The sequence below is a fragment of the Dermacentor andersoni genome, chromosome 8, assembly GCF_023375885.2.
Source record: "Dermacentor andersoni chromosome 8, qqDerAnde1_hic_scaffold, whole genome shotgun sequence".
Lineage (NCBI taxonomy): Eukaryota > Metazoa > Arthropoda > Arachnida > Ixodida > Ixodidae > Dermacentor > Dermacentor andersoni.
The window spans coordinates 53,241,972-53,269,400 of NC_092821.1; the positions used below are offsets into that span (position 1 = coordinate 53,241,972).

The window sequence follows — 27,429 nt, forward strand, 5'->3', positions numbered from 1 at the left end:
AATTTCATCTCTCCTTCAATAAAGAATCGATTTGAAAAATTATTTTAGTAAAATGCTCCTTAAACTCTGTTTTACAGGTTTCAGTGTACAACCACCGAAATTTGCAATCTGGCCTGGTGAGGGGTCCTTTAAAGGTGCTGCACCTAGCAAAGGCATTTATGTGGCAGTGCCATGCAATCCTTTACTATTCAGCATAGCATAGCCTTAAGAGCCCACTTAGGGTGACAGTGGTGTTAAATACTAGGAGTGGTTTTATTTCTTATTTCAAGAGTATTGCCAGCCTCTGATGAGAGGCTTTAAGCAGGAGTGGTTACAGACATGAGGATCAATACATGGAATACAAGGTGTGAAGCTTGAGCAGAATATAATAGCAGTCAATTAAAAAAAAAAACGTGAACAGCGTGTCATTTGCGAAAACGTAGCATTCAGCGCTAACATCATGAAACCATTCCAAAAATTGCAAACTGATCTTAGCGTTAAGTTGAACACTAAAGGACCCCTCACCAGGCCCCACAGCAAATTTCGGTTATACACTAGAAGTTGTTACGTGTCCTCTAGGGAGCATTCTGCCACAAAAGAATTTCAAATCGGCTCATTAATAGCTGAGATAGAAATATTTCAGTGCTCCGAACCCATGACTTCAGCAGGCAGGCTCCACTGCCAAGCAAGACATTCTCTCCACTTGCCCCGTCTAGCCTATGCAAGCGAAATTCCTTCCCTGTGTTCTCCCATACCGGACCTTGAGGATTGCATGACGCATATGTCACAGGCCCCGACTTCATTTTCTTTTTCTTGCGCCCCGTTTTTTTTTTTTTTTTTTTTTTGTGCTACGCACTTCCACCGACAGCATCGCGGGCGAGCTGTTTTCTCATTTGCGCAGTGCAAGATTTTGCGTGCTGTGCGCAAGGAAACATGACTAGCGGTATGATTCAGTGCTACACGAATACTGAGGCAGAACAAGTGGATTGCAGAGCATGATCACATGCTGGAACACAGTAGAAAATGGCAGTTGCGGTACCTGCGCACGTGACCGCATGAATGTGGGAACAAGCAGACGAAGCGGAAGTACATCTCTCTTGCTTCGGTGCGAAGTAAAACAAAAAGCACGCAGACATGTTTGTGTGTTTTGTTATTTCTCTAAACTTTAATTTGTCAATTCAAGCAACAGATCACACAGATAAACAGATGTCTTGAATAATTCTCGAAGTCACATGTCATCACGAGCGACGTCACACTGCGGACGCGAATGCGTATAGGCCACTGTAGTATAGGCGCAGGGCACGATTACGTCACCGTCCGGCTTGGAGCGCGGCGGCCGCAAGGAGAAGGAAAAACGGCGTTCGGTTGGAAATTTCAGATCTTTCCGTGGCACGTAGCGATGTAATACTTTGCAGACATGATCGTTATTGCGCAATGTTTGCTCTGCGCTTGTCAGCTCAATATGGCCAGGCCTGGTGAAGGGCCCTTTAAGATACAGAAAAACGGAACAATATATATGTATACGAGTGCCAAAGTTTTCACAACACGCATCCTATCAGAAAAGCTGTGAAATGGGGTGTGTAAGAATGCTTAACAGTGGCGAATGCATCATAAAACACATGCGTGCAATCACGTGGAAGGGCAGGCTGACAAAAAAAAAAATTGACTGAGGGCAGTCGATGTACTCCACGCATTTATACGATTTCTTTAAGTAATTTTAAGAATGAATCAATGGTGTCACAAGTAATCACCACAGCAAGAAGTACATTACATTCCCTGATGGCTTGGGGAAAATATGAATTTCTAAATGCTGCAGTTTTGTAGTAGTAATCTTCAAGCTGCTTAGTGCAGCTAGACCTAGTTGATCTACAACTGGGAGGCTTAGTATACATGTCCTTGTCTATGCCTAGTTTTCCATGATAAAGTAGATACATGTACTTTAATCATTATTTATATCGCCGTATTTGTAGGGTAACTAGTTCTGCTGTTTCGAGCATCGCACCTGGTGATGCATACTGGCTAGAAGAATTAAATACAAATCTTATCGCCTTTCTCTGAATATTTTCTGCCTTTTCTATGTTAACATTGCTACTAGGATCCCAGACGATGGACCCATACTCAAGAATAGGGTGGATGAAAGCTTTGTAGGTTTAGTGATATCACATGGATGTGTATTTATTGTTGCCGTCGAATGCACTTGTTGTGACGAATATTCATTCACAGCTTAAATTATGAGCCAAATACAATGATCGGTGTGTCCATTCTTTAATTCTGATTCCATTCTGATTTTTTAAGTTATACAGTCCAACCCACTTATTACAATGTCGTTTTTAACACTATGTTGAGTGTAACAATAAGCTATCATGGCACCATGAATTCTTGTGTGTTCTATGGTAAAATAAACCGCTTACTGTATAGTGTTGCCATGCTGTGTTATTTGTTATAACAAATATGGCTACTACTGGGTGTCTGCATTGGAAGAAAAAGGAATGTGCTACCCTTGAAAAAAAAGGAAAGGGACCCGCGGCACCTGTGTGTGTGCCGTGCTTGCCATGTGTCTTTGTTACGTCGTCAGCCTCAGGCATATCTTTCCCATCTTTCTTCCACTTCTAAACATGAGTCAACAGTGCCGAAGGGCGTTGGTGAGTGTGGTCGTTGGCGCAGTTGGCCTGACAGTCACTAGTGAGCCTTCCCTAATGGTAGACACGGAGCATCGCGATACGATAGCAACCAAGGATAAGAAGATATACGCAGCGCTAACTTTCAACTAAACATTTTATTCGATCGCACATGTTACTCATACAATGTCACAGGCTCAAAAATAAAACCAAGGGGACAAACATAAAGATACAGTACTGAACCCACAGGTGTCACTGTATCTTTATATGTTTGTGTCCTTGGTTTTATTTTTGATCCCCTGACATTGTATACATAACACGTGCGATCGAATTAAATGTTTAGTTGAAAGTTAGCACTGTCTATGTGTCTGCTCATTCTTGGTTCCTGTTGTATTGCACTGCTCCGTGACTACTGTGAATCCAAACCAACTAGCCTCGCAACTTGCCCTAGCAACCTTCCCTCACTTTAGCATTCCTCACAAGTGAATCATTGCTTTCTGTGTGAAAATGTGTGTGGGTTTTACAAACCTTATTTTCGAGCACTCTCATATCAGATTATTGAAGGGTGTGTGCGAATACTGAAAACTATTGAATAAGAAATGAGATATTGTTGGGTTCGACTTTGTCTTCAAATACATTTTTCGCTTTCCTATTCGACCACCGAATCTAATATTTGCTATTAAAAACCAGGAATATTTTTCTAATTGGCTTTGTATACTCCACATCATCGTCTGTATATGACCGAACAGAAATCCCAGCAAAAGTGCAATAACTTTCATCTCATCCACGGTGGACATAATGTACTAGAGCATGCAGCATCACTCAGATGGCCAGGCTTTTCTACCTATGGGCACAATTCTTGGCAATAAAATGTTGTTGAGACACGGCATTCAACAGTCGGTACTGTTTGATACTATTTATAAATGCAGCACCTGTGTCCTGGCGGCACCTACCGCAACAATTCGAACTAGCGAAAGAAATGTATGCGGATCCCATGCACTGTGGGGATCGATGTAAGCAAATCTTTCTGTGCCGTTGGCTTTGATTGACAATAATTTGCGCTGATGTTGATGGCGAATGCTTGATTTCTTCCACATTTAGTCCAACACTAGAGTGGCTAGTTGATGTTAAACATTACCTTGCGTGCACCACTGCTGTTTGTCTGCGTAGTACACAGAACACACAGTGATAGGTGTTTGCCTCAGGCGTCTTGTGCGCCATTGTTTGTAACCTCCGAGAGGGTTGAGCATATTCGTTGCCTCAAATGGTACACTGTATCATGGCAGAAGCAATAAATTGTAATTGAATTATGGGACTGTATGTGCCAATAATACAATTGGATTATGAGGCAAGCTATAGTGGCGGACTATGGATTAATTTTGACGCTGTGGTGTTCTTTGTCTCCCCAAGTCTTGAGTGCACGAGCATTTCTTTTATTTCTTCCCCATCCAAATGCAGCTGTCATAGTCTGGATCAAACCCGCAACCTCGAGCAAAGCCATAGGCAGAAAGCTACCGCAGTAGGTACAGAAGCGTTGCTTGTCCGACCACTTCCGTAGTGTCGCCTATAGACACTACGGTGCACTTTAATGCGGCTCTGCTTCTGCACGCTCTACGTAAGTTGTATGCTTGACAAATTTGCATGGTTATTTTTCAGAAATGGCAGAAACGTACCATACCGTACCTTAAACTTAAATGTATACTATTTGCCTGCAATTACTGTCGTGTGTATAGTAGTAGCATCTCCTTGCACATCACCTTTTCCCTTACGAAAGTGAGTGGTGCAATTTCTGAAGTGCTTTGGTGAGGGGTCACGGATAATTAGAGCTGTCAAAAGGCTAATGTGGCAATGACGCCCAGGGAGTTCCATAGGGCATTGTGCACATGCGATGTGGTGCAAAGGTCCAAATGAGTTGCCGTTCCTCTCTGACGTGGTCCTGTCATGTATACGCACACTCTGAACCGCTCCCCTACGCAGTGTATCAGACAGCAGCAGAAGTGGAAAAGTTGAAGAAAGAGGCAAAGAAAGTTTCACTTTAAAATGTGTTTTTTACTGTGCCATCAACACAGACTGCAAGTATTTCTCATTTGCTCAATGATATACAGTGAAAACTCGTTGCTATGAACACCGCATTAATGAACTTTTCAGGAATACCCTGCTGACTTCCTAGTTTCAGTGTAAAACTATTTCAGTACTACCAACTTCAGAATGCTCAACTTTTGATTATAACGATCGTTATTCAATTTTATTACGATATTGATGCCTCAGTACTACGAACTAATATTTCGAAATCTGGGGATTCTTAGGTTTCCGTGTGTCCTTCATGGCAGCCAAAACAGTAGGCTAGCAAATGACAAGGCGCAGAGAGCGGATGTCATGGCGCATGGGTTCGAAAAGCCTGAGACGGCGCCTGAGAGAGAGGGGAAAAAAATGCGGGTGAGCGGAGGCAATGACGTATCAAGTTTTGCGAGCGCCTGCTGCGCCCTGGAAAGTGTCGCCTAGCAATGGAGCAGCGTCTCATTTTTCTTTCACCCTACATTCTGCGCATGCCTCTTTCGCACTTTTTTCTGCAGTTGTACTAGCTACGCATACGGTGAAATGTAACCTCTGTACTCGGGGGGATACCACACAGTCACACTTTACAGACTATGTCGTTTATGCACGCTTGCACTTTGACATAGTTCAGGTGTCTGCCTCGAACGAGACAGTTGTGGTGTCCATGGCAAGAAATCTTAAAAACAAACAAAAAGCAAGAAACATTGCACTTTGGACACGACATGGAGCTGCCTTTTCATCGATAGTTTTCTTTGTGCCAGTGTCTGCTTTACGCACATCAGTGTTGTTATACGGGGCTTCAGTGGTGCATGGCAACAAAATCAATAGAAAATAACTGCGTGTGTCAAGCTTTGGCTTTGGCTTTGGCATTTCACTTCAGAGCCCAAGGACATGAGATCCAATCCTGACCACTGCGTCTGCATTTTGATGGAGGCAAAATGCAAAAACACATGTATACTGTGCATTGGGTGCACACTAAAAACCCACAGGTGGTCCAAAATAATTAATTGGCTACCAAATAATATGTGCACTACGAGGCCCTTTGAACAGATTACTTTTGTTGCAAACTAATGAAGTTTAACTACTCGATTCTGAAGATTGGAAAAATCTTATCTGCACTGTAGCGGACAAGTATTTAATCTATTAACATTTTTAAATGAGTATAGAATATATTGCCAGTCACGCCACCTATGAAGAGCCTTCTAAATGAGTTATAACTCCCACTCAAAGACTCAAATACTAAGTAAAGCTTGCTGCTTGGCTAGTTGGTACGCAATAACGGGAGTGAAACAGACACACAAGAACCATGGAAGGAAAACGACAAATAAAAGGGCATTACGACTGGAATACTGCTTGAGTTGAAAGTGCACAGCAGTGTCCACACAGGAGGGCATCTGTTTAAATGCTATTTGTGCCCTAAAACATTTTCGCCCACGCCTATGCTGAAGGATCGCCTGTGCGTTCACACGGGCTATTGACCATACCGCTGCGCCAAGTCCATTGTGCAGACCGCTCACTTGAGCATAAATATGAAAACGTAACACTGTGATACTACTGGAGTAGGTCATTAGCCATGACTGTGTACTATGTGTGTTAAATGCAGTCTGATTATGTAATCTACATAGTATGTGGTGGTGCATGTGGAAGTACAAGTGTCACCATATACTCTATAATATGAAACTGTCGATTAACTTCAAGGCATGCTTCAGCATAATCTAGCAAGTTGTAGGGACATTGCCGTGCGTTACTTTAAACATCTTAATATGGCATTCCTTTATGTGAGGGCAATACAAAGCTAATTAATCCATGAACTATTCCTTCAGAAGACGTGTATGCAGCAAATTGCTCAGTCGTGTTAAGTTCTGATTAGTCTCACTGAAACATGTCTGTGGGCTCCTAATGAACTGCTGCCAATTTAAGCATTCTTCTGAATTCATTAATCTTCACAGTGCGCAAGAAAGCCTAATTACGTGTTGTCTTTCTAAGCTCTTGGTGTTTTCACTTGTAGGAAAGTCCTGTTTGTTGAGGTACATGATTATGTGAGTGCCTTGTGTTTCACCTAACAAGGATTTTCAACCCTTTCAGTGCTGTTTCTTTTCTTTTTTCAGAGGTGATCCACCTGCAGTCTCGGGTTTATTATTTTTCTTGGATGTTATAAAACGAACACAACAGTTTATTTTCGGTTATATACGCAGACAGAAATGACGCAGATAATGACAAATGCTCTCCAATTATTGTGCTCCCATTTCTAACGTGAGTGACACGGTGAGACACTAAAATGTATCAGTACGTCACTGGCCCTGAAAGAGTTGAGTGGTGAGCACGAACAGTGTTGGTGCACTCAGGCAAGCCCTTTCGTCATTGTCTTGTTGGCATCTCTTAATGTCTCAGAATTCCTACAGTACTTCACGTCTTTTTCGGGGGCCAAGCATCTGTCTATCTACGTATGTTTGTATCTAACCGTTTTTCCTCCTACCTGGGTCTCTGGGTATTTCGTTGACCAATGGATAATGCAAAACCCTGCTTCCTGCTGCGCTTAGGAAGCAGGGTTTCAAGCCAACTGCTACAAACTTTTTTGTTGCGTAGTAGTATGTGTATGGTTGTATGTTATCATCAAAGTTACGAAAATTTTGTCTTCACCATGACAACTTATTGAAAACTTTGCTATGTTATTTGGCTGGAGCGGAAGCTAATGCAATCACTCCACTCCACGCTGTCTTGCTTTAATAAATTTTATAGTTGGTACCTTTTATTTGTCAAAGTATGTTCAGGTTTTAGAAAACTGGTCATTGAACAGTCATATATATCTTAATATTGAGGAAATCAGACAGGTCGACTAGCTGTGCTTTTGCTTGATTTTTCTGAGATCCCCCTCAAGATACTGGACTAGCGAGATGCTCATTATTAACTCTAGCATCTGTGTGTTCTGATTTTGGCTTTCATAATTGCACTTTGGTTTTCATTATGCAGGATCTAGGCATCAATCCTCTCCAACTACTGAAGATAAGTTGCAACAGACTCCTCCACCCCTGTGGCTTCTGTAACATTGAAACTGGAAGACTGTTCTGTCTGAAAACACGCCTGAGGGTCCAAACAGGCGAGGAGTCCTTTCAATGCCCCTCATGGCCTCAGACTTTTGTGAGAAGCAGCTACCTTAAGAGACACACTTACACATGTATACAGATGAGCCATGATATCACTGCAGCATCTGCTCCAAGTCTTTTGTACAGACCAATAACTTGGTAGACACATATGAAAACACAGCAATGTGATGCTGCGGAATAGGCAGCGGTTACATTGGTATACTTTTTTGATAAATATAGTCTGAATGTGGAATCTACCTTGTACAGTGCACGTCGCCCTTGTATACAGCGTCTGAACGGCGGCGGCCAGGGCGCTCCGGAGGAAACCAGAGACATCTAACGGTATATAGTTGCTGGGCGCTAGATTAGATGCGTCTGGGAATGGGGGGCCACTTTTACGTACAAGCCTTGCTCTTTCACCGCCCGTTGAAGCGGACGATTAGCTGAGCATCAGTGAGGAGGTGCTTGTCTTGAAACTAACCTGTCTCTGCTCGTGCTGATTCGCTTCATGCCAAACCAAAAACTGCTGCGGATGCAAGTAGCAGTGGCAAGACAAAGGCGCTGCCTAAGCGTTCGCTCCCGCGGGAGGTGAAAGAGCAAGGTTTCTCTTTGTGTGACCAAACATGCAGTGCAAAGTAAAACAAAAATGTGCAGACATTCGGTTTGTGTGTTTTATTATTTCGCGAAGCTTTAATTCATCTATTGGAACAACATATTACACTAATAACAGATGTTGCCTTGAATAGTTCACGAAGTCACCTGTCACCACAAGCGACGTCGCAGTGCAAACACGTGTACGTAGGCGCACTAGGAGGTGTACATGATCCTCCGGCTTGGAGCGCAGTGGCTGCAAGGAGAAGGTAAAACGGCGTTCTGTTGGATATTTCAGATCTTTCCATGGTGCGTGGCGATGTAATGTTTTGCAGACACGATCGTTATTGCACAGTGTATGCTCTGCACTTGTCAGCTCAATATGGCCAGACCTGGTGAGGGGCCCTTTGAAGATCCCCGGGTGGCCAAAATTAATCCGCAGTCCCCTGCTACAGTGTGCTCGTAATCAGATCGTGGTTCTGGCACATAAAACCCCAGAATTCAGTTATTATATATTTGCATTGTTAGTGCCTGCTTAATCTACTTGGTGTACACCTTCAGGGAGCCTTCTTTCTTACAGCTCTTTTTGAGTCGTGTCATTGTCTTTTTGCACATAAGCATTCCTTTATAGTAATTGAGTGATCTGTATTCATTATCAATTGACTGTATGTTTTCATGCACTATATAGGTCGTTGAACTTAGTGATCGTAATTATTGTTATGTTTTCCTTTTGCTTGTGCTTATATAGAAATAACCTTGTTTGCAATTGCTTGTTAAAAAGCCAATCCTTCTCTCTCCTAATACTACTATACGTTGCATTTCATTGTTTTGGATGCTCCAGAGGAGTTGAGTGACAGCACTTGGAATCCCAACTGTATTTGCAATTGAATGCATTTTGAATGAATTAAAATTTTGAGTAGAGTGTTATGATCTAAGTCCTTAGTTCATTCCTCCATTTGTCCAACTACAGTACCAGAAATCCTGCTTTCACCGGTGGGCCACGTTTCTCCAGTTATGTTTGTATAAGGTCGTATTTTGACAGCCATGCAATGATAAATACACTGTGCGCAATGCCATTGTACAAGTGGTTAGAGTGTGGGCCACATAGAGTTCCTCACTACAACACCTAGAGGGAAATCTGGCACCACCGTCTATGGGAGTTTCTTAGGAGGCGCTGTGCTGTCATGGGAAGGACGGTATATGTGTCTGCGAGGCTTGTGTTGGCTGGTGTTGTAAAAGGCTTTGTCTAAAATGTGGATATGGCTACACAAATAATGCGTCCTTAAAGTAAACTATTCATAAAAGGTTTTCATTCATGCATATTACATCTCCAGTGAAGTTTACTCAACTAGAATGCATAACCAAGCGAATAAAAGCAAGAACAGACGACAAACTGTTCCAAACAGAGCGCGAATCTTGTCGTCTGTCCTCGAACTTGAGCAACCCACTGATACTTTTTACATTTCACGTTATTGTACATGCAATAAGCTGTTCTCATAATTAAACAAAACATGTTTTTCTGTAATAATAAAGCTAAAACAACAGTTTACGTGCTGTTTTAGTAGAAAATGAATCATTGTGACAGGCGGAATAGTACTTGCCAGGCGCGTGTTCAAGGTGTCCTGGCTCTTTGAGAACGATGCCAATCCGAAGTCGCAATTTACTGGCATTCCCATGCATACCACAGTGCAGCAGCGCCAGATTTCCCCCTAGGTAATATAGTGAGAAACACTATAATGGGGCCAGTCTCATTTTCTACCTCTCAAAAAGATTCAGAATCGCCTTTGTACCAGCCTTTGATTGGAGAGTTCCTAAACTCTCAAATCGCCCATCATTTCATAGCATGTGTTCTTTTGTTCTAGTCTTCAAGAATTAGCTGTGCTTTGCTTACTATGTTTATAAAGATGCAGTAATGCACCTGTCTTAGCAAAATAAATATGGGAGTATATGATCACTTTAAGCTCATTCGCCAATTAAGATATGGGACGGAGTACTGGACGGTTACCGTACACAATTTATTTTATTCTGTGCAATGCTGGTCGTTTACTATTCTTTTGTGTGGGAAAAGCAATGGTTTACCATGGTGCATTGTTTATTGCCTTCTTTGCAATGGACATGACCATAAACTGCATTGATGGACTGCATTGTTTTTTGTTGAGATGGCTCTTCGATTGCATAATGAAGTACGTGGTTTACCTGTCTGCAAAATGTGCACCACTTAAATTCTTCAGTTTTATTTCTTTTATCTATGTAATTGTTTATTGGTATTGATGTCTCATGCTAAGAAAAACAGAGTGACGCATAAAAACAACTCGAGCGATAAAATGAACAAGTGTAAATGCTGAAGCAGCAGCTGACCACACTGTGCAGAGATAATTATTTTGCATTGCTGTCTGTTGTGGGTAGTATGTATGTAGTAAATGTCTCAGATGATCCGATATGAGCATAAGACCACAAAACATGTTTAATAATAGAGTGTGCTGGACAAAGGCCATCTGGTCTCATTTCATCACTTCATTGCTCAAACATGCTTCTTGTTATCTCGGGAACCATGTGGTATGGCACTCATAAAAAAAGGGGGAGGGGGCTGTATTACATTTGCACCGTCAGTGCAGAGGGGTGACCTCACATTCTGAGGTTTGTGTTGCTACAGACTTTTCATTGAGGATGATGTGCTTGTCCAAAAAAAGGGTTATTTTGGCATTCCACTATTAATACCAGATGCTCATAATTTCTACTGTTTTGGTAATTGTATGTTCGCTTGTATTGCATGTATTACTTGTACATAGGCTGTGGTAAAAGGCACAAACTTTAATGAGAGGGCCAACATGGTCACAATGGGTAACACAAGCAAATACTATGGTGAAGAAATGTTTGTGCTCGAAGTGAGTCAATTAAACAAAAAGCATCTCAAAATAGCTGATAGTTACGTAATTATTTATCTGCACTGTTGCACACCTAGTACTGTATCTATGTGATAAGCATTAAGGATAGCATTAAGTTTTGAAGATAGCTTGAAAACTTTTCTATTTCATTTGACTGAAGCGGCAGCACATAGAAGGGCTGCACTCGAGCGTCTCTCAGTTCAATATTTTTTATAGTGCAAAACTTTCTTTTTTTTTGTGTGTGTGTGTGTGTGTGTGAAAGTACCCGTTTGAATTTCACAAACGTGGTCAATAAAGAAGCACACATTCCCTTCTGGTGCTGTGTGCACAATTTTGAACGCCAGGATATTTCATGGAAAATAAAAGCATTGATGAAAATATTTAGAACATGTTGCATACACCATGATGTGCTTCTAATTGGCCCTGTGCTGAAAATTTCAATAATAAGTAGAATGTACAGGCATGGCCACTGCTAGTGAGAACACGGGAGTTGTGGCATCACTTCACAGAGAGCCACACCATCGGCCCGTCATGAACTCTTGCGGCGCAGTCGCAATGAAAGCGATTGGTGAAAAGCTCGGTAAGTTGTCTGCTATGATGAATCATCGGACAAGACTTCACGAGGTGCTGGTGGTGGCGGTCCACGGAGCGATGCTCCAGTGTTCCCACTAGCAGTGGCCCTGCCCGTACATTGTTTCAAGTGTGAAGTGTTTTAGCAAATGAGTAAGGTTGGGTCCTGCTTTCAGTGAGGTTAGCCAATTGTTTTTGGCAATCTTTTACATCAGGCATATTTCTTAAGTAGCTAGGTAGGTGCTTCCCAATTTTGCTATATATGAAATTGCTGATGTCCTTATTATACCTGACATGCTTATAGTGAGTTCTCACATGTAGTCCACATTCCATAAACTTGATAAAAACTAGCTAAACTGAAAATTATCAATGCATTCCTAGCTTTACGTTTTTTCATGAATGTGAAGATGCAGTAAATGTGCTGAAACTCAATTTTCAGTGGAAAGAATTCATTGGCACCTGAAGGGGATCGATGTAAATATTGGGCAAATCGAACCTTGCTTTGTTTGATATGTTTTGAGCTGAGCCTCAAGAACTACTGAACAAAGGGCTCATCAATAGTACTAGCATCTGTGTGTTCTGATTCTGACATTCCTTAAGGGCAATTTGGTTTTCATTATGCAGGATCAAAGCATTCATCTTGCCCAGCAACCAGCGAGGATGACGAGTCGCGACAGGGACACCACCACGGTGATGGCTGTGACTGTGAAACTGGAAAACTGTCCAATCTGAAAACATGCATCGGGGACAACACAAAGGAGCGGCCGTTTAAATGCCATTTGTGCCCTCAGAGCTTCTCACACAGATCCTTACTGATCAGGCATTTGCGCGTTCACTCGGGCGAGAAGCCATTTCAGTGTGCTTCATGCTCGCTGAGCTTCTCACAGAAGGCCCATCTTGACAGACACCTGCTTGTCCACACTGGGGAGCGGCCGTTTCGGTGTCATTTGTGCCCTCGGAGCTTCTCGCAGAACAGCATTCTTAAGGATCACCTGCGTGTCCACACTGGCGAGCAGCTGGGTCAGTGTCATTTGTGCCTTCGGAGCTTCTCGCAGAGATCCAGCCTGAATATTCATTTACGCATGCACTCAGGCGAGCGACCATACTGCTGCACCATCTGCTCCAAGTCCTTTGTTCTGGCCAGTCGCTTGAAAAGACATATGACAACAAAGCACCAGGGCAACCCTGAGTAAGTCAACAGCTTTTTAGGTGTGCAGTGCATATTAGGCTGGTTCTAAAATATGAATCTACATACCTGCACAGTAAGCTGCTGGCATTGTGGTTGATCAAGAAGCAAGTGTTGGTATGTTTCTATATGTTAAGCTGCCAGGCGACTTCTCAAGGCATTCCGGCATAACCTAACAGTTTGCAGCTAGAGTGGGCTGATATACCTTTCATTACACTAACCATATTCCTGCAGTATGTCTTCACGTGCAGCCATAACAAATTTAGAAGGATTCATCGCTCAACTTCACCCTCAAGACACTGCTCTTTGCAGGGAGATAGTCAAATTCTATATGTTAGGGTAGTCATCGGGACTTGTTGGTCTCCTCCAAATATACTGCTGCCTAAATTTTTATTTTATTTATTTATTTATTGCATACTGCGGACCACAACACGGTCCAAGCAGGACAGGCACTACATAGTATATCTACAAGAATAAAAATAGGAATACGGAATACAATACAGTACAGATAGGAGAAAAAAGAAGTGTTATTAAAATTACGACGAAGTGGTAAGATGGTTTCATTTGGATATGGTACGTGGGAAAAAAACAAATTTATAGCTGTTAGTTTTCGCAGAATATGGCGTTAGTGACTACATGTGATGGTGTCGGGTATGTCTGGTAGATAGAGGAGATAAGTATAAGGAGGAGTCTATTGTGAGTTTACGATTCAGTAGCAACTGAAGGAAGTAAAGCCGAGATTTACATCTTGAATCTTCAAGTGTTTCAATATTGTTTGTCGCCATAAGATCGGTAGGAGAATCTGTTATTTTAAATTTGGAATAAACAAACCTGACAGCCTTTCTTTGAATTGTTTCAAGTTTGTTGTTTTCTTTAGTAAAAGGGTCCCACACTATAGATGCATATTCTAGTTCCAGTCTGATGTAGGTGTAATATGTTAGGAGTTTAATATATGGGGGGAGGCGCATTTCTAAGTTTATGCTTTATAAAACATAGCTTATGGAATGCAGACGAGCATATGTTTTCTATATGCAAGTTCCAGGTAAGATCAATAGTTAACGTTACGTCTAAATACTTGTAACTATGAACTTATTTTAGTGTTGATGACCATAGTTGATAAGTATGGTTTAAGATTCTTTTTATGGGTTATCTGAATAAAAACAGTTTTTTTTCTGTGTTAACAGTCAGAAAATTCACTGCACCAATCAAGCACATTGTCTAGACTCGCATTAAGTTCATTTTGATCTTCCGTGCACGTAATTTGATGAAATAATGCACAGTCATCTGCACACAATCGAATTTGTGTTCCAGGTGTAATTGCGGTAAAAATATCATTAATATGCAGCTGAACTAGCAATGGCCCCAGGACACTTCTCTGGGCACTCCTGAGGTGACTGGAAGACAATTCGAATTGTTGCCATCAACTGAAACAAACTGCACTTTGTTGGTTAGATAATGGGCAATCCAGGAAATGAAAATATCAGAAAGGTTAATGTCTTTTAGTTTTTGTATTAGTTTTAGATGACTAACTCTATCAAACGCTTCGCTAAAATCCATAAATACGATGTCGATTTGACCATTATTATCTAAAGTTTTTGCAACAGTACGAACTAATGTAACTAATTGTGTCACTGTCGATTAGCCTTTTCTTAAACCATGCTGAAAGTTACTTATTACGAAGTGTTGTTCAAAGAACTCATTTATGTATTTTGCAGTGATATGCTTCAGCATTTTACAGCATGCAGAAGTTAGATATAGGATGATAGTTTTGTATTAGTAAGTGGTCACCTTTCTTAAAGATGGAAATAACTCAAGCAGTCTTCCAGTCCGATGGAAGTTTTGATGACAACAGGGATTTACAAAAGATCACTACAAGATACTTTGCAATGATTTCAGCATGGCACCGAAGAAAGACATTCGGTAAATTCTCAGGCCCAGGTGACGTTTTAGTCTTCAATTCCAGAAGCAGAGAGAACACACCACTGTAGCTAATAAAGTTAGTGTCTGAGGGTTGAAAATGCACCGTGTTTCTCGTCACTGCTAAATTTGATTCAGAGAATACACTGTGGAAATACTCATTGAATTTCTGTGCAATAACTTCCGAACCTGTAACTATGTTCCCATTTACCGATATTTCTGCAACAGATTTTTTTTGCCATCGCTCATGTAATTCCAAAACTTACTGGGGTCACTTTTAAAAAAACTCAGCAATGTTGTGTTAAAGTAGTATTTTGATTCATGTACCACACATTCCAGTTCCTTTTTCAGCGTTTGGATAAGGCAAGACTGCGGTTAGCTTTTTTTGCACGTTTTATTTTTCGTTTGAGGTTAATAATCTTGCACGTCATCCAAGGAGTGTGTTTATGCAGTTTTCTGTTCTTTTTTTGGCATGAAGGCATGTATGCAATATAGGCACATCCGAGTGAAGTGCGTCCACAGGTCGCTGACCTCATTGCTTTCATCAAAATAGAATAAACATGTTTTCATGTAATGTGTAATCGAAGTATCAGCAGCCCGAGAATAATCTTTAAAAGAATGTGAGTGGCTGGCTTTTTTATTACGAGAAGCATGCCTGGCAAGAGGTAGGAGGAGGAAAGAACTTTATTGGGTCCTGAGGTTCCCCTTCCCACCCACTCTTCGTTTAGTGGTCGCGGGCCGCACCCACGTTGGGACGGGAAGCCCGTGAGCCTCCGCCCTTTCGTGAGCCCTCTGGACGGCCCGGAGCTGGGTCTGGTGGTCGTCGCTTCGCAGGGCGTCCATCCAGTCTTCTTCTTTGCTGAACACGGTGCCGCTTAACGCGGAGCATTGCCAAAGCATGTGCGATAGCGAGCAGTACGATTCGCCGCAATCCGGACATTGTGGCTCTACGTCCGGTGAATAAAGAGGGTGTAACACTAACTAGGTGATGATCTGAGAGCCTTCCTCAATAAATATGTTATGCACAGGATAATCACGGTTTATGAAGACCAAGTCCAATACAGAGGATGAATAGCCTTGCACATGAGTGGGTTTGCTGACAATTTTAATGGGATCATGCGTGAGCATGATATTAAACATGATATCTGCGCTTCTGTTAGATTTATTACATCTTTAGCAACAATCCCAGTTCATACCTGGCAGATTAAAAATCTCGAGCCAAACAAACCTTTTTGTTTTGAAATTGGCAGATATGGCTCTTTAGTTGAATTAAGTAGTCAAACGAAGCACCCGGTGGCCTATAGGATGCATGAAGTATAAAATAATGACCCCAGCAAGATATTTTGATGCAAACACATTCGAGATCTGGGACATCATGAACGAGAACACAATCAATAGAGTCTTTCAAGAGAACTGCTACACCTCCGCCCCTTGTAGCCCTGTCCTTACGAACAACTTTATGATGAGAGGGAAATACCAAGTCATCGCTTATATTATTTTGTAACCAAGTTTCAGTGAGGACTGTTATGTGCGGGTCATATTCCAATAATTTAATTTCAAGTAAATTTTTTTTTGTTCAGTACACTACGTGCATTAATATTGTCAGTCGGTAATGTGGGAAGAAGAGGATGCTGATGGTGGCCTTGGAGACGACGAAGAAGAGTTTAGTGTTATCGCTGCTCTACGCTTGCTGGCTCAGCCATTAAAAGTCATCTGCGAATAGTCATCTGTGAATATTAACAATTCTTAAGCATTGTTCATTCCGTTTCACTACATTATTTTTCCCTAGCGAGCTTAACGTGTCGCTGCACAAGGAAGCCAAAGTTAAGATCGGTTTGCTCAGGCTTGCAAAGGTCTGGCTGCGTCTGGCTTCACGCAGGGTTGCCGTTGGGAATTTTTCAAAAAGAGCCAGAACTGAGGCTAAAAGTAGCCAAAAGTAGCCACGCCACCTGGTCTTGGCGCCAAATTTGTAGCCAAGTAGAAAAGTACCATTATTATAAGCAACTTTTATTAATGAACAATAAATAATATCATTTTGAATCAACACAAGAACACAGAGTAAATAAAGAGCAAGGAAATTTGGTTCTCTTGCTTGGCCTTCAAGCATCAGGTACGTTGCAAATAAATAAAAGTTCAGTCCGCGTAGTTTATCTAGAGTAGATAGTGTTCATGCCGGAGTAATTTTGGCACATTCTATTCAACAACTCAGCAGGAACGTCAAACGATGATGCTGTTTTTTCTTGAAGTCGTAGCCCAAATTTGATTCGCAGAATCGCCATGAGCAAGTCCAGCTTCATTTTGTTACGGATCTCTGTTTTCGTCAAGTTCACGCAAGAGAACACGCGCTCTGCATCAGCGTTAGAAATTGGAAGGGTCAAAATTTTCAGTGCTCCTTGCGCCAGGTGTTGAAAAGGGCATGCGCCGCAAGGGTCCTTGTACGATGCCGCTGCGTGCCAGAAAGTCAAACATGATGCGCGATCAAGTGCACCGCTAACACTCTGCAGCTGGCGTATTTCAGACTCCAGTTCGATTGAGGAACATCCAAAAAAATGCAGCGGTAGCTTCATTATGCATTCACGGCTCTTAGCACTTTCTATGCCATCGGGATTTATGGCACACAGTCTTCGAAGTGCAGAGGAGGCATTTGGAAGTCGCTGCTGCAGTCCCATCGCCATTTGCCTCAAGAATTGGAAACAGCGCTCCCTCACGGCCCGTTGGTCTTCAATAGGGACTAGTGAAATCTCCTCTCTGAAGACGTCACCTAGGTCCACTACCTCTGGTTGCAGGAAAATCGACTTCATTTTTGCCAGGTCTAGCGACAGCAGACTTGCCGTTGTGTTGTGCCTCAAAACTGATGGATTCAAAATCCGCCTAAGAATTTCCAAATACAAATTTTCTAGCTCTTGGAAGACAACCAGTGGGTCAGTTGTGTTTGTTTGGAACATTTTGTTCACTCGCCTAACGTTACGGAGAACTGAGGCAAGAAACACGAGGTAAACATATTTTTTTCTGTCTCGATACATCTCTCGTAAAATGCGCACGTTGTAGCTGCGATCTTCTGCTTTCTCAAAAAACTCTTCGAGAGACTGGTACTGCGCCAAAATTATTTCTATAGAGTCTGCTATAGCAAGCCATCTCGTCTGCGAAAGCGACAGAATCTTGGGCGGTGGATTTGCACTTTCATCTTCCACTGTCATACTGGCATACAGTCTCTTATAAGCATCTTGCCGGCAGCTGCTGTGTGCAAAGTAGTTGTAGGTTTCTCGCACTAAGTGCTCAACCGCAGAAGGAATCGCCTCCATCGACTTGGATGCCACAAGGTCCAGGCTGTGGCAAGAGCATTTGATCAGAATCAAGTCTTTGTTGTCCTCACTAAGACGACTGAACAGAGAATTGTGTTTGCCGCACATGGCATTTGCACCATCGGTGCAGAGTCCGAGACAGTTCTTGATCGATAGGCCGTGCTTGTCCAACGTCTTCAATACCGTGTCGTGAAGCGTTTCTGCCGTTCCATCAGACAGCTCTACGAGATCAAGAAGGGTGGTTGCAATCCTGTTTTCTTCTAAACTCAGAAACCGCACAACCATGCAAAGTTGCTTTGTCGTGGATACATCGGTTGATTCATCCACCATTAGAGAATAGCTGGAGCCGTTCAGTTGTTTGTCCACGTTTTCCGTGAAGTACGGGAAGAGAACATTCGTAATTATAGCCGTGCACTTCGTTCTGTGCAGATCAAAATCATTGAATTCGGAATGCAGAATCTCACCAAGTTCGTCGACAGCATTTATGGAAGTGTGCACTGCAGTGTACAAGGCGATCCTTAACTCTCGGCGAGCCTTTTCATAGTACGTTCGACTCGAAGACGCTAGAAGCTGCGGCAGTTTTTGTTGCGAACTTGGGATTACTGCGCACTCGCGGTGCTTTTTGGTTTCTGCGTGCTTCAACAGATCACTGTAGTGGGGTCGAATGTTGCAATTGCAGTACTTGCAGTGAGCAGTCGTTCCGCCGTCACGTGACGAAATCCATCCTGTAACGCATGGTAATATGCATATTAGATACTAAGCGGCATGCGACTAAACGCCTAAAGAATAGTTTCCGTTTTGCTTACCGCTCAGTTTCTTGTCCTTTCTCCATTCTTCTCGAAACGTGCGCTTTGCTCTTGCGTCTTTTCCCATGGTAGACGCCGGTGTCGGCAAGCCGAAGGCACAAAAACAGAAGCTTTGTCGCCTTGGGGTACACAAGTGTTATTTCACCTGTACTGCTCGTTCCTCTCTGGTGTCATGCCGTACACACGGCTGCACCTAAACGCATGGTTTCAGATGCATGACCCTAACGGAGAAAGTACTCTAGATTAGTGTTATTTTCTCCAGATGGAGCGCAGCGTCCTTGCGGCCTTTGCTTCACCGTGCGCTAGAATTAGCGTTATTTTCTCCAGAAGGCGCGCAACGTCCTCACGGGCTTTGCTTCGACGTGCGCCCATCACCCAGAGTCCGTGCGTCTGCGCACCCGCGTCTGCTAGTTGGTCTCTATGTGCGCACCGCCGGCGGAGAGAATGCGTACAGGACGCGCGCGCTATGGCGCGCGCGCGTCAAGGCGACCGGAACAACCATGAGGAGAGCAAAGCTTTAAAAATAATTGTTCTTCTTTGTTCTTGCTTGCTATTGTATATGCAATTGCAAAAAAAAATGGCTAGTGAATGCGCCAAAATAGAAGTTCAAAGTAGCCAGAAAGTAGCCAAGGAGCCAACGTGAAATTTTCATCGCCAGACGGGGTCGAAAAGTAGCCAATTTGGCGCAAAGTAGCCACCAACGGCAACCCTGGTCACGTAACTCGCCAGTTTGCTATTGAGTCATTGTCTTTTTTAAGTGGCACTTTATAATTTTTTTCGCTGCCCCAAACGTAGGCCACATTATTAATGCATAGCTTATCAAATGTCAGAGAAACTCTTTCTTTGTTATCACGATTTTCCTTCGCGCTTGCCCACAGTTTCCTCCTAACGTCATGCACTCTTCTAGAAAAGTCTTCACCGATTGAATAATCTTTACCATTCAGTTTAGATCCTCTTTTTAGTATTGCAGTTTTGTTTCTTGTGTTTAAAAGATTTAGAATAACCGGTCGCGTGTAGTCATCTCTCTGCCTGCCTAGCCTATGAATGCGCTCAATAGGTATAGGATTGAGTTCTAGAATGTCTTGGAAAATTTCTTTGTTCACAAACTTTTTCTGTGACACTTTTTTCTTTGTCACCTTCTGGAATGCCATAAATTGAGATTTGACCTTCTGCTATGATTTTCTAGGTCATCTATTCTTGCTTCAAGTGTCTGAATTGTAGCACTCATGTGGTCAGTGTGATCCTGGTAGGATGCTACTCTGTTCTCTAGGTTTGCTAATACACCTAATTTCTTTTTTATATCCACCAATTGGTTTTATTTTATATCTTTTATGTCAGCTGCAATGTCCTTGAGCTGTTCTGAAATTTGTGTCATATTGGACATATGGGCCATGGTTCGATTCAGTGTCTCCCCCCAGCGATAATAATTTCCGCATGGAAAATGTGACAGCATGAAGCACGTGATGTGAAACACGCAACGATGAACATTCTTGTAAGTTAAATGGTGCGTCGCCAGGTTTGGACGCTGCCAACAGACAGGCATGGTGCATTGGATCTGCAATGACAAATATTCAGCAAACTATGAAACCATGTGATGGCACAAAAACCTGAAATATAAAATGAAAGCCTGTGTGCCCTTCCTATGAAGGGGGCCCCGCTTTAAGCTGGGGAATGAAGGTCAGACACATAAACGGATGTTGACCTTGTTACAGTCAACATCAGATTGTTTTTTAACTTCCTGGGGGCCGCGAAAATGTCCAAGAAGCAGGGTATTCTGAATCCATGACCTTTACTGCGCTTATTTAGTGTTTGAGTGAAATTACTGTGACAGGAAATGGCGGGTGTGCAGATGTATTGTTAAGGAACCTATGCATCCATCCTGTGACACTGGCCCCTTTCTGCTCTTGGTATGCTTCACCGCAATACATTTCGTATGTTTGGTTTAATCACATAATGGTGCTGTACTGCGGCGAAGCTGGCTTTCGGGAATGGGAATTATGCAAGGAGACGTTTGCCATCCTTTCCACGCTACGAAGCCACTGGCAAGGATGGTCAAGTGGAAGTTAGTGCAATTGCTGACAGCGGTGGAGTCTTTCAATAAAAATATGGCAAACAAGGGAATAAAAAGCAGGCAAGCTGGGGCCTCATGATATGCATGTGATGTGGTTTCTCGTCTGTGGTATCAAACAAGGCAGGAAAGAAATGTTACTTGCAGACATTAGTAGAGGTAAAGGTGGTGTCCTTGTTAGCAGTGAAGCTTCCCTCCTGGTAACATGATAACCTCATATTTCAATTCCTGCTATCTCCTCTACTCATGAACCAGTTTTAAATCATGAACCAGATTTAAAAATTGTTGCAGTGAAATGCTCCCCAGACAGGTCTTGCAGTTTTCAGGGTCTAAGCAAAATTTCCAGTAGGGTCTTGTGGGAGGAGTTTTAAGAGGTGTACATGTGCTCCGGGAAAGCCAACTGCCTATAGTTTTTATATCAGACTGGGACAATTTTTTCTTCAACTGCGAAGGTTTCTTTGAGCCTTGTGCTTTAGTCAAGTGGATAAAAAATTTTCCCTTTCATATATTTATTAAGAGTTAAAGTGACCCACAAACACCTTTTGAACATAGAAATCTTTCCAGATCTGTAGAGGCTCCTGTGAACTTATGAGTCAAATAATATAAGCGCACTACATCTAGCAAGGAGATTACACGAGGAAAGCAACGACGGTCCTTTGCCCACATCCTCCGAAGTGATTGGTGTTTTTGCATGAATGCGGAAGGTTGCGGCCTCACCTGCTCCGACTCCTTAGAAGTGCATGCATCGCAGGCAGCGAAATCGCCGAAGCAGAAGAAACTGCAGGACTATTTCATGCAAAACTAAGCTAGTTTCACCAATAAAGTGATCTTATAAATGGTATGTGCATTTATGACATTCAATTATTTGGCAGGCTTATATTGAATTATGCTCTATATCGAACTGATAGGCGTTCTTTCGAGAGTTCGATATAGCCGGGTTCGACTATTAAGGGGGTCTGCAAATATTTGAAACTTTTGAAGAACAAATGTGATACTAGTGTATTCGATGTGCTGTTCGAACAAATTTGTCACTTTCCTATTGGACCGTCGAGTCGAATCATCGCCATTAAAAAAATGAATATATTTTTTTATTGGTTTTCAATACTTCACGTCATCAGCTGTACATGGCCAAACAAAAATCAATGCAATTTATTTATTTATTTTATTTATTTATACATACTGCAGCGCAATTTGCGCTATAGCAGGAGTGGGTTAAGAAAATGTACAAAAAAAGTTATGCAATAATGCATAACTTTCATCCCATCCGCAGTGAACATAACGTACTAGACAATGAAACATCACTCAGATGGCCAGGCTTTCCTGGCTAGGTACAGTTCTTCGCAATAAGTTGTTGTTGAGACATGGCATTTGGCAGTCGGTATTCTTTGCTACCATGTATTCGTAAATGCACTGTGGGAATCGACGTAAGCGAAGCTTACTGTGCCATTTGCTTCGACTGACGATAATTAGCGATGAGTTGACGTTAAATATTACCTTGCGTGCACCACTGCTGTTTGTTTGCGTTGTACACAGAGAGGTAGGTGTTTGCTTGAGATGTTGTGTTTCATTGTTTATAGCTTCTGAGAGGGTTGAGCATATTTATTGCCTCACATGGCACATTGCATTTTGGGAGAAGTATTAAACTGTGATTGAATTATGGGACTGTACGTGCCGAAACGGCAATTAGATTATTAGGCACGCCGTATTGACGGACTCCGGATTCTGCCACTGTGGTGTTCTTTAACGTGTCCCTAAATCTGAGTGCACGAGCATTTCTTATTGCTCCCCCGTCGAAATGTGGCTGCCACGGTCGGGATCAAACCCATTACCTCGAGCGATGCCATAGGCACAAAACTACCATGACGGGTAAAGGAATGTTGATTCGACATGCAACTGCTTCTGTAGTGCAGCCTAGATCCAACGGTGCGCTTTAATGCAGCTCTCCTTCTACATGCCCTGCGTAAGTTGTCCGCTTGACAAATTTGCATGGTGTTTTTCAATAATAGCAGAAAGTACCGTGCCATACCTTGAACTGAAATTTATCTATTTTGCTTGTTACCACTGTCGTATATTAGCATTTATTAGCATTTGCTTGCCTTCTCACGTCTCCTTTTTCCGTACAAAGGTAATCACTGCAATTTCTGAAATTCTTTTGTGGGTGGTCACGGAGAATTACAGCTGTCAAATAGGTAATGTGACTGACGCCCAGGCAGCTTCAGAGGGCATTGTTCGCATGCGAGGGGGTGCAAAGATCCATACGGGTCACCGTTCCTCTCTGCCACAGTACTGTCATGTATACACACACTCTGAACCACTCCCCGACGTGGTCTGCCAGACAGCAGCAGCAGTGGGAAAGTCCAAGAAATAGGGAAGGAAAGCTTCTCTTTAAAGTGCTTTTTTTACCCTGTCACCAACGCAGACTGCAAGTATTTCTGATTTGCTTGTAATGTTATACATAGATAATTGGCCAACACCGCTGCCTACATATATATGATAATGCATGGCCAGATATGCTCCGACGAGCTTTTCAGTTTGTTAACAAATTGCTTAGTTATTGCTAATCTCCCTTTGTGCTTTTAATAAGCATGCTTCATACTGTGCAGTGTAATGAAAGAAACATTATGATGTTCTGAATGCCAAGGCTTAAAAATTGTTTTCTAATTATACTAAAAAGCTTGTCCTTTATAAATTGAAAACTATTTGAAAATATTCTATTGCTATCTGGCAATATTTGATTCATTTTCGATTCCTACTCAATTTGGTTTCCAAGGCTGCTGTTGAGAAAATGAAAAAAATGTCACCATCTATTAATATAGAATATATTGTCGGTCACACCGTCTATGAAGAGCCTTCTAAATGAGCTATACCTCCCACTAGAAGACTGAAACACTAAATAAAACTTGTTGCTGGGCTAGTTGGTACGCAATAACGGGAGTGAAACAGACACACAAGAACCATGGACGGAAAACGACAAATAAAAGGGCATTACGACTGGAATACTGCTTGAGTTGAAAGTGCACAGCAGTGTCCACACAGGAGGGCATCTGTTTAAATGCTATTTGTGCCCTAAAACATTTTCGCCGACGCCTATGCTGAAGGATCGCCTGTGCGTTCACACAGGCTATTGACCATGCCGCTGCACCAAGTCCATTGTGCGGACCGTTCACTTGAGCAGAAATATGAAAACGCAACACTGTGATACTGCTGGAGTAGGTCATTGGCCATGACTGTGTACTGTGTGTGTAAATGCAGTCCGATTATGTAATCTACATAGTATGTGGTGGTGCATGTGGAAGTACAAGTGTCACAATTCCAAAGACTCAGATGCGTGGCTTTCCCGGAGGGACTCGAAATGCATTATATACGTACGGCCCCTGTCCACGGCCGTAAAGCCTTCGGCTGCCTGTTTTGCTCACCCAAACACTCTGCTGCCCTTCGTGTCTTGTTCGGGACATCCGCTGTGAGCCGCGCTGGCCCGGACGCCTGCCTGCACTGGAGGCCAGGAACAGCGACGGCCGCGAGTGGAAAGGAGGAGCGCTGATCCGGAGGAGTGCAAGAAACGGCACTCGCCAACCGAACTTCGAACAAAAGTGTCGTGCTAGCTTTGTACAAACTCTGTTTATTGTGTTTAATTAATTAAACTATGGGGTTTTATGTGATAAAACCGCTTTCTGATTGTGCGGGCACGCCGTAGTAAGGGACTCCGGAAACTTAGAACCACCTGAGGTTCTTTAACGTGCACCTAAATCTAAGTACACGGGTGTCTTGACATTTCTCCCCCATCGGAATGCGGCCACCGTGGCCGAGATTCAATCCCACGACCTCGTGCCCAGCAGCCCAACGCCATATAGTCACTGAGCAACCACGGCGGGTTTGTGTTTAATTAAAGTTAGTTATTATTGTCAGCGCACTTTCTATTGGCATTCACCTTCACAGACAATCTATGCAAGAGAAGCTCTGTGAATACGGGCGCACAGCTTCGTGCTGAGTCATTCTCGATCACGATATCGTGTGCTTCGAAATTGTATATAAACAGGCGCAATTATTCATATCTGAAATTACATGGCCAAAAAATATTCTTGGCTAAAACGTAGACATTTCCTAAGAGCAGATATCTGGGCGAGTTGACACATAAGATGGAAATAAACAGCGCAACTTTTACGCAGTTTGTAGGCAAGACAGATGCATCAGTCATCCATAAATCGCATCTACAGAAAAAGAAACAGTATATTGACAAGTGGCAAACGTGTTGGTTGTCTATGGACGCAGAGCGCCATGGTATGTGCAAAAGGATGATTTTCTGTTTTACGCATGAATTTTTATTCTTGCATTGTGATAATTTCTCGGTATATATGTCGTTATGGCTTTAATGAAGACTTAGTTGCGAGTTCAGAGCTTTTGTATATGTACGTACGGTACACGCTTTTTCTCCTTGACTCCCGCGCACGGGCCGCAGCATTGATGGAGGCGCATGATTTTGGGCCAGTTGCGAGCCCCAGTGGTGCAGAAAATTCGAAAAATGGTGATAACAGCACCGAGAATGTTGAAGGCAACGTTTATGAGGAAGTCGCTTTCTTTTTTAAGCCGTTTGAATATGACATACTGATGTAAAAGGAGCTTTGAGGCGAGTTCTGTACTCCAGACATTTTTCTGCCACATGATAAATTATTTACTTTGTGCATCTGATCTAGTATTGCTTGTGACATATCCCTCTATGTTTTTTTTTTCTTTCGTGTGCGGGCATGTACACCGCAGGCATCATATTCAGCGTGCATACTTACAATGAATTAGTCGTCCGTCCACGTATGCCTTCTCAATGTGAAAGTAGCTTTTGCGCTGTTGTCTCTAAACTGAATAGAACGGTTGCGCAATTTCAGTGCGAGCAAGCGTACGCGATCATGCGAATACACCCTGCACATTGCTTGTATCCGCGAGAAAACCAAATAATAATCGTCATCCACTCATGCGTACGTGGCAGCCCAATTCAAAGGGAACACAAGAACTAGAAAAAAACGCAATACGTCGACTAGCTAGCGCCCGTAAACCGTTAGAGCACGGGTATGCTTGCCATTAACTTTTTCAGGGCCTGTATTCATTGTATCTATGACGCACACATCCGAGTAAGCTGGAAAGAATTCAAGATCTTCTTAAGTCGCAATTTCAACCTTTAGTAAAATAGGCAATGGATCTGAACAATCAAGAAAAGTGCGATTGAGAGGCTGTATATACGCACATAATTGTTCACAGCTGAAAGCAGAAACTGTAGTGCTGCATTTCCGACTGAATAACAGTTGACGACGTGCGAGGTGATGGAGTCCCAGCAGAATATTCAACATACTGAGAACAACCCCATTTTTATGCAACGTACAAATTGTCGCTCTAAAAACGCTGATGAGCAGGCCGGCAGAATTAAATAAATGAAGCATTAGGGGATGCTTTGATACGAGCAATAAGAAAGGCGCCTTACTTCGCAAACAACACTGTTCTTTGTCAGAACAAAGTTCTTTAGGCCAATGTTGTGCATCCACTACTTCTTGCGCAAGCCGTCATGCTTTATTTGTAGTATCATAAAAACAATGCAGAAACTCCACTGGAGTTGTCCAAGTATGTGTAAGCATACCCCCAAACTTAAAGGAGTACTGACACAAAAATTCTCCATTGTTTTTTTTCGCTGCAATAAGTAGCTAATGACCCTGTAATCAAGACACGAAACATCATTTCCTTCAGAACACGACAGGTAATTATTTGGAGTCTTGTTTGTAGCCACCAGTCCAAGTTTCGGTTTCAGAAAGCAACGAGGTAGCCGAAGGAGAAACGTAAACACAGCTGGGCACGTGATTGCACAAAACTGTGACTTATCCACGCCAGCGCGCTCGCCGGCGCGCGAGCTTTGTGTTGCTAGTTCGTCTGCTACGTCTGCACGTGCTTTGCAATACCCTCGACGCCATCATCGTCCTCGTTTTCATCCTCTAGCGGCGACTGTTTCCTGCAGGCGGAAGTTGCCGCCGTATTAGACGTGGCCAACCACTTTTGATTGGATTCACTACAAAGCAACGACTCGGAAAGTGCGGCCAGCGACAGCCATCAATATGCGTATGCACTGCTACAAGTAGCACGAACCATTCGTCGAGGCCGTTTTGGAAATGAAGCATATTCCGGAGCAGGACACAAGGCGGCGTAAAAGTCTCCACAGCATTAAAGTCACTTGATAATTTGAAGGTACCGCCACTCTTTGAACTCTGCCGCCGCCGCGCGACGTCCTCGCCTCCTCCCCGCCGGTTGCAAAAAAGCTCTACATATATCTTGCATTGTTCACCAAGAGGTCAAACAAGAACTAGTGCCAGCTGAGTGAACTCTTTTCAAACTCCA

The 27,429-nt window shown here is 42.8% G+C and overlaps 2 protein-coding genes across 2 annotated transcripts in view; one reads left to right on the forward strand and one right to left on the reverse strand.

Annotated features, from left to right (window-relative positions):
* Nucleotides 1-13,817, forward strand: part of LOC126526263 (uncharacterized) — a 32,040-nt gene extending 18,223 nt beyond the window's left edge. Inside the window, exon 5 of the mRNA XM_050174173.3 lies at nucleotides 12,382-13,817. Within this exon, the coding sequence (XP_050030130.3) occupies nucleotides 12,382-12,974 (593 nt within the window). The 3' untranslated portion in view covers nucleotides 12,975-13,817. The remainder of the gene's footprint in view (nucleotides 1-12,381) is intronic.
* A 484-nt stretch (nucleotides 13,818-14,301) lies between these two features.
* On the reverse strand, nucleotides 14,302-19,260 carry LOC140212954 (zinc finger protein 862-like). Its single transcript, XM_072284068.1, has 3 exons — nucleotides 18,993-19,260; nucleotides 17,593-18,911; nucleotides 14,302-14,361 (listed from the first exon to the last, which is right to left on the reverse strand). Exons 1-3 carry the CDS (start codon nucleotides 19,057-19,059, stop codon nucleotides 14,302-14,304), a joined length of 1,446 nt encoding a protein of 481 aa, XP_072140169.1. The 5' UTR covers nucleotides 19,060-19,260.
* Nucleotides 19,261-27,429: the final 8,169 nt, after the last annotated feature.